The sequence below is a fragment of the Salvelinus namaycush genome, chromosome 27 (genome assembly GCF_016432855.1).
Source record: "Salvelinus namaycush isolate Seneca chromosome 27, SaNama_1.0, whole genome shotgun sequence".
NCBI lineage: Eukaryota > Metazoa > Chordata > Actinopteri > Salmoniformes > Salmonidae > Salvelinus > Salvelinus namaycush.
The window spans coordinates 15,553,928-15,568,011 of record NC_052333.1 but is presented as its reverse complement, the minus strand read 5'-3'; the positions used below and the strand labels follow the sequence as shown (position 1 = coordinate 15,568,011).

General features: G+C 43.8%; 1 protein-coding gene across 7 annotated transcripts; it reads left to right on the top strand.

The window, feature by feature from the left end:
* The first annotated feature begins 914 nt into the window (after positions 1-914).
* si:ch211-199g17.2 lies at positions 915-8,115 on the top strand. Of its 7 annotated transcripts, none has more exons than XM_038965930.1 (9): positions 915-1,072; positions 1,485-1,597; positions 1,843-2,032; positions 2,127-2,204; positions 2,309-2,373; positions 2,837-2,962; positions 3,041-3,098; positions 3,212-3,538; positions 4,226-8,115. In XM_038965930.1, exons 3-9 carry the CDS (start codon positions 2,008-2,010, stop codon positions 6,220-6,222), a joined length of 2,676 nt encoding a protein of 891 aa, XP_038821858.1. In that variant the 5' UTR covers positions 915-1,072; positions 1,485-1,597; positions 1,843-2,007; the 3' UTR covers positions 6,223-8,115. The 7 variants fall into 7 exon arrangements, with proteins under 7 accessions (XP_038821858.1, XP_038821857.1, XP_038821854.1 ...); XM_038965929.1 differs by having other exon boundaries at positions 2,309-2,448; XM_038965926.1 differs by having other exon boundaries at positions 2,309-2,454.
* The last annotated feature ends 5,969 nt before the right edge of the window (positions 8,116-14,084 follow it).

Genomic DNA, 14,084 nt, shown 5'->3' with positions numbered 1-14,084 from the left:
CACATGATACTGATAGTAGCCTATTCTCATAATACTGCTGGCACAAGTCTACCAGTCCTAAAGTTTTTATTTTGTTTCTCTTCTCATTATAAGCAGAGACAAGACTACAACTAAATTTCAAGCAACATCATATGTATCTATACACCCTTGGGGGATCTCTCCACATAACATCCTTCTGTACACCCTCTTTGTTCCCATCTCTTATGTGCATTTCTACAACCCATAACTCCTCTTTACGCCCACACCTTCAAAATTACCTAAACATATTTAAATCGAATTCTCTGAGACTCTAAAAGGACACTAACAATACACACCCTCATTATAATAGATGTAGTATGATGAATACAATCAATTACCATACATTGAATAAAATGAAAACACTATGTCAATAGACAAATGTATAACTCTTGAACAGGATAAAAGATTAAGACTGTGGAGGTGAGAAAAGGAAGCTGTTCAAGATTCATTAGCTCCTGAGTAAAGCCAGAGAGAGCATGTCTGCTATCACTGCAGGAGACAGAGAATGGCAGACAGCTCACTGAGGATGGTAACTTGGAAGGCATCTTTTCACATGGCAGTCCACGTTTGACTGGCAGAGGGTTTTGTATGTTCAGTTGATGGTGACATTACACAGACCAGGAACTCTTCATACAGCAACACTATCTTTATGGCTGTTTTGTTCTTTAGTGTTTCATAGACAACGTCATGTCATGCAGGACAATATAATGTACACTTTTTGAGCTCTCACATTGTTCTTCAAAGATTTCCTGTGGAGATGAAAGTAAACTAGATCATCTATTTTATTGTGGATCAGTTTGACCCATTCAATTATAATCATTTTATCACCGCTCAAACTCTGATTTAGGAAAGGAAGACGTGTGATTAACAGGCTGTAATAAATTCCTCACCCCTCTTTAGTTCCGCACTCTTGAGTTTCCCCCGCTGTATCTGACCTCGTGCTTTACGCAGTGCGGTCGTCGAGTTGATAATCCGTGTCAGTAATCTCTTTTAACAATTTATTTCAGACAGACAGATCAAACACACCATTTCCCCCGACGTGGAGTACAGACCGGTAGGACATTCTATTGTTATATGTTAATTAGCCATATGGATAACTTTTTTTTTTACTAGGTAGTTGCTGGCTAGCTAGCATTAATGTAATTTGGCTATCTCCACAGCAACTCAAACGTTCTGTTAAGAGTTTCATTAGCACACATTTGATTGTTAACGATAGCTTGGCGAGAGTGACATTTATACTTCAGTTTTCATACGAGCCTTGACTTGGTAGCTTGTCGAATGTTTTTATCCTGACATTTCAGTTTCGTTTCTTGGCTATTGGCTAGCCACTTTCGTTTTTTCAATTTTAACACATGCGCTCTGTTCCTGCCGATATAAATTATTATATCTACATTAAGGATTTGTATGTTCTATCTAGCAAATATAGATCGAGTCCTGTAGTTGAGTTATATTTTACTTTTTATCAGCACACCTCGGTGACGCCAGTCAATCAGCTACATCACCTTTCACATGCTCGTGCATCATCAACAAAGACGAATGGTGTGACTGATAGTCGGCTTCCTTTTATAGTGTTCTGTTGGTAAGAATGGATTTGGCAATATATTTGTATGGTCAAACAGTATGTGAAATATGATATTGTGAAATTTTGCACCATTAAACGTGAGCAGGAGTCTAGTTTATGGAATTGATTGGGATCAATGCCAATTGTCAATCGAGCATGGCAAGATGAGCTTGAGTCTTGACTCAAATGGGTGCTGTAAAGTCAAACTGACAGATGTAGAGTGTGGTATGGCAGCTAGCTAATGCATTATCTCTCCCTTGCAGCCCCATATTTGCAGTGACTGGTGTTGTTGTGCCACCCTGTGGTGTTTGCACACAGTGTGTTTTCCCCCCCTGCCTCCCTCTCTGTTTCTCTATCTACTCTCTGTCGCTCTTTCTTTCTCAGTCTTTCTCAGTTGTTAGGGTGTTTGACTCCTGAGGTCTGTCACTATGCAGCCTGGAGGAGCACACAATGGTAGGCAATGGGTTATCAGCTCTTTATTCATCCATTCAGCATCCTCTCTTTCTTCCTTTCATTGTCATTCATTCATTCTCTCATCCTCATGTAGCTGTGTGTGGCCAGAGCCTGCTGTCCAACTCCCTTAGGGTGTATCTGAACAACAAGAACAGACTTCAGCCCATAATCGGTCAGGAACAACTCTGTGTTTTTGTAAATGATACGTCTGTGTTTTTGACCAATGTGTGTACTTTAGACCTGTGTGTACTTCACGTGTGCGTGTGTGTGTTTTAGGTCTGGGCTGCGTGACAGAGTGTGTGACACTCGGCAGGGACTCTGAGGCGGTGTACCTGTGTGAGGTGTGTGTGTGTCGTCTCAGTAAGGCTGATGTCAGGAGCCACATCATGGGGAGTCTCCACAGATACAACTACATTGTGAGAGTGAGACGTGTGTTTCTGGATCTGTGCTCTTTACTCACAAGCTACTTAATGATTCTGATGTGTTATTGTAATACCTGTACAGTTAAACCACACCTCTTTACACCAGGGTTTCTCAATCCTGGTCCCAGGGACCCAAAGGGGTGCTTTTTTTTTGTGCCCTAGCATTAACACACCACATTCTTATCAAAGGCTTGATGAGTATTTTTAAAGTCTGGTGTGTTAGTGCAAGGACAAAAACAAAAATACGCACCCCATTGGGGCCTTAGCACCAGGATTGCGAAACACTGCTTTACACAATCACTGACCTACAACTAGCCTAATACAGCTGCATGTATACATACCACTTGTGTGTTTCCTCTCTCCTGTGGCTGTTGTTGTATAGAAAGTCCATCACCCTCATTTTGTGTCAGAGTGGAAGCAGAGTCCTCCTGACCTGTCCAAGCTGGCCCGGCCTCTTATGGAGATGGCTCAAATACTAGAGAAGAGAGAAGGAACCGGGGACGTACAGGTATGTGTGTGTCTGTGCATGCTGGGGTGATGTGAGTGTGTGTGTGTGCAAATCTCCTCTGTTCTGTCTTTCTGTTAGGTGCTGAAGTTGGATGCTGCCATGTATGACGATATGACAACACACAGCGAGAGCGATGGTCAGTCCATATTCTCTCTTCTCCTTCATCCATCAGTTTTTTTCTTTCTTTGTACCAGTCGGTGTCACTCACGCTGTCCGCCCCCCCGACTTATCGTTCTGTCTCTCCTCCAGCTCTCATCCTCTTGCATGCCATCAGGACTGGGAGGGAGCAGAGAGATCTTCAGAGCCAATCAGTGAAGCAATCAGTCCAGTCGGAGTATCTTACCATCCAGTCACAGAGAACCGTGATATCGCCTCGGAGGTTCTCCATCCAACCAGAGAAGCCTGTTGTCCAGCTTGACAACCGAACCGTCCTATGGAGGAGTCCGACCACCCAGAGTCGGAACTCATCTAGCCAATCTGAGAAGTCCCCTGTGTTGCAGCAGAGTGTCTCTATCCAATCACGGCTTAGTTCGTGGGAGGAGGAGGGGTTTCTCCATGGAAGCAAGCCACTGATTGGTGAGTGTATGACCTCATGGGATGATGCGCCAACTTTGTTAATGGGTGGTTAAAGACATTGGGTACCACTGTGTTGGAAATACCCTTTTGACAGTTTGTTTAAAGGCACAATGCAGCTGTTTTCATCCCCATGTCAAATTTCTGGATAACAATTAAGTACCTCACTGTGATTTGTTTTCAATCAAAATTGAAAAAACATACAAAAACAGCTTCTTAGCAAGAGCAATTTCTCAAGCAAGAGCAGTCATTTTGCTAGGACTGTCTGGGAGTGGTTTAAGTGGGGGAGGGGAAAAACGAAAACTAGCTGTTATTGGCAGACTGGTTTGGAACTCTTTCTTATTGGTCTATTAACTAATTTACCGGATGGTGACGTCACCAGGCACTAAAAGGGCATTATCATAATTTTCACAGTAGTATTCCAACTCCTAGTGTGGAAATGTACATAAAACACAGGAAAGTCACATTTTTGACTGCACTGGCCCTTTAATTCATTTTTTAGTATTTGCGTCCTCTGAATCATTCCCTGCTACACACGTTGTGGTGTGTGTTTTCTTTATTTTGCCCATAGAAAAATAATCTCACTTTTTACTGACATTTATCACTCCTCTTCTTTGTGAGTGTCTTTCTCTCGTCGCCTCTTTTTCTCTCTCCCTCGCTCTCTTCGTCTCCTTTTGTCTCTCACTTAAGGTTCTTCACTGAAGCGTCCTGCCTCATCATGGCAGCATGACCCCTCTCTTTCCCCAACCCCAAATGTCACAGCTGGAAGTCAGACGTCTCTGGGCGGGCCTGAGGGCAAGGGGGCGGGACTACAGGGAGTTCCTGCAAAGCTGATTCGCTGTGAGCCGGTGTTCAAGGTCAGTCTGTCTATGACGGACGGCCCCTGGCTGTTGGAGAGGAACTCCTTCAGCCTGGAAACCTCCCCCTCCTCCCTCAGACACGCCTCACCCCTTCACTCCCCCACCGTAAATGCCTCACTCCAACCCTCTCCCGCTCCCTCACGATTGCTTGGCCAGCCGGGAAACTCAGTTGCCGCAAGACTCGGAAACACGCATGAAAATACACACACTCCAGGACGGACACACACTCCGGGACGGACACACACTCCGGGACATGTACTCACTTCGACTATGAGACTGGGCCCAGCCATACCTGATCAGCAGCTGACTATGGGAGACGAGGACACCGACACAGACCGTCTGTATCTCGGAGGGGAACAGAGGTTCACTGACTATGCTTTGTACTATGGCAGAGAGAAAAACACAACTGACGGTCTCTACTCAGTCAACGAGCAAAACAGTACTGACATGGTTTATCTCAGGAGAGAGCAGGACCGAACTGCCCATCTGTATTCAGAAAATAACCGACTCACTGACACAAAGTTCCATTTCCGAGTGGGGCAGAACAACCGACAAGGCAGTATTTACCCCGGTCTAGCCTGTGCCAGAGACATCACTGACACAGCGTCTGTTGCCGGGCCGATTCTCTTTACTACTGGCCGTCTCTCGAAGGAGAGCTTGACAGACACTCCTCTAATGGAAGAAGAACAGGAGGAGGAGAGGGGGAATGAGTGTCATTCTGGGGCACAGAGGCTTGCAGAGGATGACAGGACAACTGACAGTCTGTACTCTACTGGAGAGAGGATAACTGACAGTGGGTTTTCCACAGGAAGCAGGTCAACTGACAAAATGTACCAAACAGGAGAACGATCAACTGACAATCAGTCTTTTACAACAGAAGTGACAACTGACCGTTGGTATGCTACAGGAGAGGAGCTAACTGACCGTCAGTTGATGGAGGAAGAGGAGCAATGCAGAGCTGAAATTCAGAATGGAGTTGGGCTCATCGTGGAGGTCATGGTGGAGGAGGGGGAGAGATGGGGAGGAAAGGATGGAGAGAGGGAGGAGAACTCAGACTTTTACTGCCAACAGTATTTGCAAGGCCAGCCTCCACAACGGCACCAGGCGCAGGGGTTCACAGGAACTCATAGGGGCGCCGTAGGGCTTCATATGGTTGACACAGCAGATCTCAGACATGACATAGCCCTTCATAGAGATCAGGCAGGGCCAGCCCTTCACCGAGAAGAGATGAGCAGTTGTATGGGTGACATAGCAGCCATGCAGCAGGTGCAGTTATGTGAGGCTGAGTACAGAGAAGCATGGGCCTACGGAGGCACACAGCTGACCCCAGACACCTATAGATCAGGTCCGCAGGGGTACGAGACTGACCCTGGCCACTACCTGCCATTCCCAGAGGGCCACAGAATGAACTGTGACCCCTACCAAGTGGTTTCTGATTGGTTTAGAACCACCCCTGGTCCGCACTTTGTTCACTCTAACCCTGACGAGTTTACACCCCAGGTCCTCCCGTACCCCCACAATACACTGCCCCAGGGGATTGGACCCCATCCCCACTCTGGTCCCTTTCCCATGAAGATCGGGGGCGTGCAGCCACAGGAGTACAGAAGGCTCCCCAGCCCCCCATTTGTTATGGTGTCTAGACCCTGCCACCCCCAGCCCTTCTTTCCAGGACATGGAGGGTTTCTGTCCCCCCGGCACGGCCCAGACTTCCCCCCACAGCCCTCCCCACTACAGAGGAGCCTACTTGGGCCACAGCCCTGCCCGGAGTCCCTGGGCACCTCCAGGACCAGGACCTCCCTGGGTCTAACTACCACACATCATACATAAATCCACCAGGATAGTTATTTGTGGCACTTTAGACAGTTTGTTGTTTTAAATAGACAGGTGTTTTGTGCATTTGTTTTATACACTGTGGTCTATTGTTTTTATAGCTGTCTTAAACCAACAGAATCCCATCCATTGTATAAGTGCTGATTTTAGGTACTTTCCCTGTCAACGTGATTTCATGACATCATACAACTGTCAACGATTCAATTCTGTTCCCGATTCTGATTTATACAAGACTTGTTTGTTTTAAGTTGTTTGTCTGCTGCCGTCGAGTCAAGATGGAGCTGAGATGGATAAATAGACAACACGTTGAACACTGGCTAAATTTGATAATATTATGAACTCAGTTTGTGAAACGCTGCATCAGCGACCAACTACTTAGACATTATGAAGAAGGAAAATAATCAATTTTTCAACAACAAATATTTTGGTTAATGCAAAAAAAAATCTGAATGTAAATATAACCTAAGGTTTATTTTACACAATTAAGGGGGATCAATTAGGGGTTCAACATGGATCTTTCCAGAACTGTCCAGAAGGAGTCGCTGTATTAGTTTTCAGTTCGACCAGCTGAGGGAAGCAGAGCTGAATAAGTTCAGAAGGTTCAGAAACACAGCACTTGTTAAAGTAAACAGTTTTATTTTCAAATGTTTTTCACACTTGCCATGTGTGCTTGCCTCAAAGTTGGGTTTATTTCAGTGTGACAACAGCTTTGGCCAGTGTTATATTTTGACTTTGGTTCACACACCTTTACATTGGCTTAACTGAGTAGATTTATTGAATTATTAGTGTTAATTTGAAGATTATTCCCCAAAAATGTTTATGTGTAGCAGATACGACAGACTCAGAGCCGCCTCTTCCTATAGGCAGACTACGCGCTGCACTTTTCTATTTTTCAAAAGTGAGTTGAGACCCGACAGTTCCTTAAAAAAAAAGAATACACCACGTGCAATTTTGAGATTTTGTTGTGTATCAGCAGTTTCCCACTTATGACAGTCGCTCAATGAGCCCATGTCAGCAAAACATGTTAAGATTGCTAGGTAAGGTAGTTGAGCCAGGGGCCCTGACCTCCCAGGGGGGCCTCCATTGATTTTTGTCACTCTTTTACAGATAACTTTGTGTATGTGGATTTGGCTATTTCAGCCACACCCGTTGCTGACAGGTATAAAATTGAGCACACAGCCATGCAATCTCCATAGACAAACATTGGCAGTAGAATGGGCTTACTGAAGAGCTCAGTTACTTTCAACGGGGCACTGTCATAGGATTCCACATTCTCCAACAAGTCAGTTCGTCTAGAGCTACTCGGTCAACTGTAATTGCTGTTATTGTGAAGTGGAAATGTCTTGGAGAAACAACAGCTCAGCTGTGAAGTGGTAGGCCACACAAGCTCACAGAACGGGACCGCCGAGTGCTGTAGAGCGGAAAGATCGTCTGTTCGCTGTTGCAACACTCACTACCGAGTTCCAAACTGCCCCTGGAAGGAACGTCCGCACAAGAACTGTTTGTCGGGAGCGTCATGAAATGGGTTTCCATGAACGAGCAGCTGCACACAAGCCTAAGATCACCATGTGCAATGCCAAGCGTCGGCTGGAGTGGTGTGAAGCTCGCCGCAATTAAACTCTGGAGCATTGAAAAGGCGTTTTTCTGGAGTACTGAATCATGCTTCACCATCTGGCAGTCCGACGGACGAATCTAGGTTTGGCGGATGCCAGGAGAATGCTACCTGCCCCAATGCTTTGTGTCAAGTTTGGTGGTGGGGGAATAATGGCCTTGGGCTGTTTTTTACATGGTTAGGGCTAGGCCCCTTAGTTCCAGTGAAGGGAAATCTTAACACTACAGCATACAATGACATTCTAGATGATTCTGTGCTTCTAACTTCGTGGCAACAGTTTGGGGAAGGTCCTTTCCTGTTTGAACATGACAATGCCCCTGTGCACAAAGCAAGGTCCATACAAAAATGGTTTGGAAGAACTTGATTGGCCTGCAGAGCCCTGACCTCAACCCCATCGAACACCTTCGGAATTAATTGGTACGCCAGGCCTAATCACCCAACATCAGTGCCTGACCTCACAAATGCTCTTGTGGCCGACTGGTAGCAAGTCTCTGCAGCAATGTTCCAAAATCTAGTGGAAAGCCTTCCCAGAAGAGTGGAGGTTGTGATAGCAGCAATGGGGGAACCAACTCCATATTAATACCCCTGATTTTGGAATGAGATGTTTGACGAGCAGGTGTCCACATACTTTTGGTCATATAGTGTATCATATGAACATGGCATAAGTCATGGCAAAATGTAACTGAAATATGTCCTCTCCACCTCATGGTGAACTGTGTAGAATTCCAGGATATTACCTTTGAAACTGCAACTGTTCTAAAAGGCTAGAGGCAGCACTGGACAGGCTACTCAGCAAGTGGCATTGAACTTTATTTTTTGGTCAGTTGTGTCTCCCCCACTGCCTAATGTCAATTTGTGGGCATGATAAAACTTTTCAAGCAGGTCTTTAGACTAACCATATAATGTAGCACAGCTGGAGTCAAGTTGTTTGTTTTTTATTTGACTTGTTTTTCATTGAGAATCAGTCACTGTTAATGCTGTATTCAAGCGTCTCATACTGTAGTTAATTTGTGTTGCTGCTGTATTTGAGTACATTATGGCCTTCAGGCTAATAAAGTCACAGTATCCATTGATCTCCTGCTCCAGTCATCTAATGCAGTGGCTCCCAACTTTTTTTTTTTTTACCAAAGACAAACCAAATCTTACATCAAGTCATTGTCATTCTGTAGTAACGCCTGTTTTTTGATCTTATGAATTTCTGACCTTAGAGGGTTGGGAAACAAAACACTGATCTACTAATATCTTCCATAACATTATCCAGCTGTCATGTGAAGGCTTGAGAAGGAAGTACTGTACACACCTCAACGTTGCAACATAATCTACTTTATTGAATCTGGTTGTTCTCAGTAATATTATTTACATATTGAAATAGTGCAAACAAGTAAGGAAGCCAGATAAATGAGAGGGTCTACTATGTGTCACCCTATTACAAGTTCACTGAACCTGTGTGGAAGAAATTGCATTTCCAGTCACTAAAACACAGCAAACTATAAAACCTTTTGAAGTCAACATTTACTATTTTCATATGTATTACTTTAACCCTGTTTGCATTTCATTTCTTTACCAAACAACTCTATTTTGCAGCGAGCTCAAACGCAATAAACTCAAGGTTAATGCGATTGGACAGTTTTGTCAGAGCCTCAGAGAGTAACCAATAACATGGCTCTCATCAGAAGAGCTGTGAATTAAAGGTGAAACAGGGTCAGGAAATATAAATATAATAATCATTGCTCTTCACCCATCCTGTTTCCTTATCATACGTTGCATATGCTTGTCATACTAACAGCAATGGTGGTTGCTAAACTTAAAGGTCATGAACAGTCAAAATCATGTTTTTCATGAAATTGGATGAAACCAGATTAAAGTGTGATGACCAAAGTATGCCATGCCAAACACTTGGATTAAGGAGGCGGGATTATTAAGGGGATAGGATGACATCACCCTAACGCTTATTTTAATGCACCAATGGTAGCATGATATTCGCTTAATTTAAATGAGTACCACCTTGTAACCAACATTGGAGTGTTTGCGGAGGGGTCGTGGTTTATATAGCTTGATAGCTACTCTACTGGTGCCAAAATTAAACCGTGTCGGCAAATATAATTAATTGTATACACTATTCATCTATGACAAAGATTTTTATATCATTAACCAGGTTTCCATCCAAACTTTATGTGCGTAAAGTACGTCAGATAAATGTCATGACAGGCCTGATAAACAGAAATTTCGACCAGGTGGGGCCTTTTTATATCGGTAAAATGTATTATGCAATAAATGTCAGATGCTTTTATGCGCAAATATTGATATAATAACCATATCGAAGGACTTTTAGAGTCACGCGATGACATGTGTGGTCCTGCCACTATGACTTGTCAGGTAAGAATGCAGTTTATTAGGCTTCAGATGAAAATAAGTTATGATGAACTTCACAGGGTGGGTGAAATTCAAGGTAATGAGCTTGATGCTCCTTTCCAATAAATATTGAGGGTCTTATTCTGGTGACATGATCATCAATGCTTGGCTGCCCTTTGACAAATACAAATTGTTTTGCTCTTTTGTCCATAATAATCTCATCATGTAGGCCAGGGATAATCAACTAGATTCAGTCGTGGGCCAATTTTTTTCTTGAGCGGATGGTCGGGGGCCGGAACATAATTACAAATAATTTGTAGACTACAAATTGACCTCAAGAAGCCCAAACAAATATGTTTGACTAAAGCAATTTCAAACCTTGCTGACATTTGTATACGATCACATTATGTGGGAATAGTTGGGAGGAGAGAAAGTAATTTCTCAAATTTTGAGCAGACAGGGCTTAGATTAAGCCAGGAGTAGGCCTTAATGTGTACTAGTTAAACTAGGACATTTTAAGTAGCTTTCATGAACGTGGCTTAAATTTGGTTTAGTTAGTCGGAGACTATGGAGTCCTGGAGTAAGGTAAGTAAGCCTAAATGAGAACCTAATCAAGCTTAACCCAGGTGAAGTATGAGCATATGCTCTTGGTCTAATGGTGCTCATAACCCGGAATGGAATAGAAAACACCATTAATGGTGTGAATCTTGAGACAAAACAATGACAGAGGGAGATGCAGTTAATTTGTTTTGGTAGCTGAAGGAATTATTGGATTTCCTTACCCAATTATGACCATTGGATTATTTCTACGGTCATAAAACCCCGTATGAGTATGGTTTAGTTTATTTACCAAAGTAATTGATTACTTTCTGCAAGTTATTCACCTCTAAAACTAAGTATGCGACAACACTAGATAGCCAGCTAGCTCAAAAACTAGCTTGTCGAACGTACATGGAAACTTCCACGACCAGAACCAAAAGGAAAGAAATGGAGAGATCGTCAGATGAACAATTAACCACAAAAGATGGTATGATTTTGGGTACTGTTAGTAAAACGTTTACTGTTGACAGGAGAACAAGAGGAGACAATAGGACGAGGTGGATAATTTTATAATAAGGCCGTTTAATCACATGTAAAGATATCTTAGTAAAATCTTGCAGCAAGGCTCTTTCTGTCTGATTCCTATTGAATCGTCCGGGAAAAGAGGTAGTTCCAAGAACCGTACAGTATTATATAGACAACAAGCAAAGTAGGTAGATCTGCGAGTCTGGCCTTCCGATTGGTCGATCTGGGTCTTGGGTAGTCCTGAACAGGCCTGGTGTCCACGTTCCATTGGTTCCTGAGATAGTTCTTTGTCCTGAGCTCCAAGCATGAGTTGTGTGTGTCTGTGTGATTGTCATGGGGGAGGGGAGTTGTGGGTATCGTGTATATGTCTAATGAGTCCAGCATATGTCCAAGAAAAAGAGGGGGTGTGTATGTTGTGTCAACTATAGCTAATGTTGAGAAGTTGTTAAAACAAGTTACCAATATCTAATACAATTTCTTACAAATCCCCCTCTTCACGTCTCACAAGAGACGTGACATAAAAGTATATAAAAAGACAAAACTAAAAGATAAAATTTGTCAGAAGACAAATTTTTAATTCCCTCTCTTCACGTCTCACAAGAGACGTGACATAAAAGTATAAAAAGACAAAACTAAAGGATAAAATTTGTCAGAAGACAAATTTTTAATTCCCTCTCTTCACGTCTCACAAGAGACGTGACATAAAAGTATCTTAGTCCTCAAATAGATAGACAGGTCCAGCTTCCCCATCATCAAGCAATGGGAACATTTGGGCCCTTTCCTGATTAGGGTCTATAGCGGCAGTTATAACACGACTAGCAAGCGTGCGCGCACATGGAATACAACAGCATCCACAAAGTACAAGAATGGCCGCAAAAACAGAAATTGATACTAGGATGGAGGAAACCAGCGTCTTATATTTACCAAAAGCATCCATCCATGAGTCCCACATAGTAGTGTCCACTCCAGAATGCTGCTTCATCTTACCATTAAGGGTACGAAGTCCCTCCAATGCTACAGTCAGACTCCCATCCGTAGCTGTGTTATTGGGAATGAAAGTACAACACTGTTCACCAAACATTGCACAGACCCCCCCCCCGTTCAGCCAATAACATATCAACCGCGATTCTATTTTGAAATGCCATCAGGGACGTAGCTGCCAATTGTCCATGGACCGCCTCGAAGCCTTGTTGAGTCCAATTGCCCAGTTTCTGGACATTAAAATGAATGTAGTTAATTCTGTCCACATTTTTATTAACTGTACACCACCAACAAAATGATGATTCAAACCCAGCTGTCACTTGGTCCACCAGTTTATATTCATCTGGCACCCCCTAGGGACACCAATAGCATCAATGTAAGTTGAGTCGTAACTGAGCAAGGACCAAAAAGGAGACCACTCCAATAACTACACCTGGAGTGGCCAACCACACATTAGTAAACCAAAAAACGAGAATATGTTAAACCCTCCGGTCCATCCCTCTATACAACCTGTACCAGGTGGGCTCGTCGCCACCCGGGAACTTCAAACCTTCACAACAGGGAGGACAAACATCACTTTTTATTCATTCAACAACATCATCTACAGCAAACCAAGGGTCCTCCTCTGTCAGCCCACTCTCCTGCGGAAGCTCGTTTTCGTATCAGCCTCTCCAACTGGAGCATCAAGCAGCGGCATCATACCAGAGGCCCCTTACACATCTGTAACAAACTTCTTCAAACAAGGTACGATACAGGCTACACAGAAATGAAAAACAACAACTAGTGTCAGAAATCCAGTAATCATCATTGCAGTGTACTTACCAAAACAACCACCCAGCCAGGGGAACAGTCCACTCTCCTCCACACCTGCAAGACCCTTCATCTCCACTGATAACCTTGCCAACCCACTCAGAGCTTTTGAAATGCTCCCATCCGGACTAGTATTGTTAGGAACAAACGTGCAACACTGTTACACCTCCCTAGTTGGCCAGACTTATGTCCAGTGTTAGTCTATTGTGTCTACTGGTTTGTGAGGTAGCATCCAATTGTTCAGCCATCCCTGTAAGTCCTGTGTGGGTGTGTTTAACAAATCATCATTAATTATAGTAGATATAATTGATCCAGACCTTTTGTTTTAGCATCAACAATAGCTGGGCCAATGATGGGCATCAGATGCCACAGGCCATCATTCCTGGTTAATGTCTGGAATTCGTGGGGGACCCCTATTGGGACCCCCAACAGGTTGGTGTGCATGTTATCTGTACCCTCGGACCAAGGAGCGTCACGTTTCTGCCGTCTCCTGGGTTGGTCCCAAGCCTCTGTGTCCTGTGTAGCTCCCAGAAGTTGATTAGCTATAATAATAGGCAATGGTGGTATCAGACTGGCCAAAACACATGAGCAACGACAATTTCCTTTCAAAAATGGGGTCAACCGCCTGGCAGGTCCACACATCCACCATACATCAGCAACACCTCTAGTTCCTAGTGGTATTAGTGATGCAGGTAGTAGCAGGGAGCCTTCCATAGTCTATACCTCTACCTGTACCAGTGATACAGCTGTTATATCCCCCATATGCCTTAACTCCCCACGGTACCTTCTGGGGAGGGACCACTGGGAACACAAGACTCGGAGTTTTACACAGGGTTGAATTTGGCTTGAACTTTTCCAATATGCACATCCAACCTTCCCCATTACTTAGGACAAATGGGTGAGCAGCCAGAATAGGTCTGGCATGTCCACATACGACACAGTCCTTTCTATTAAGTGTTTTGTAGGCCAACCACATATTCTCCCTTTCCTCATAACCAGTTTCAGTCCCCAAATGTTCACTATCTGAGATGTCTTTTAT

Bases quoted from the DNA above. Each gene is read 5' to 3' on its own strand.
- si:ch211-199g17.2 (XM_038965927.1), top strand. From the start codon at position 2,008: ATGCAGCCTGGAGGAGCACACAATG. The intron at 2,455-2,836 runs GTGAGACGTGTG...GTTGTTGTATAG, and splicing joins GATACAACTACATTGTGAGA to AAAGTCCATCACCCTCATTT. The intron at 3,539-4,225 runs GTGAGTGTATGA...CTCTCACTTAAG, and splicing joins TGGAAGCAAGCCACTGATTG to GTTCTTCACTGAAGCGTCCT.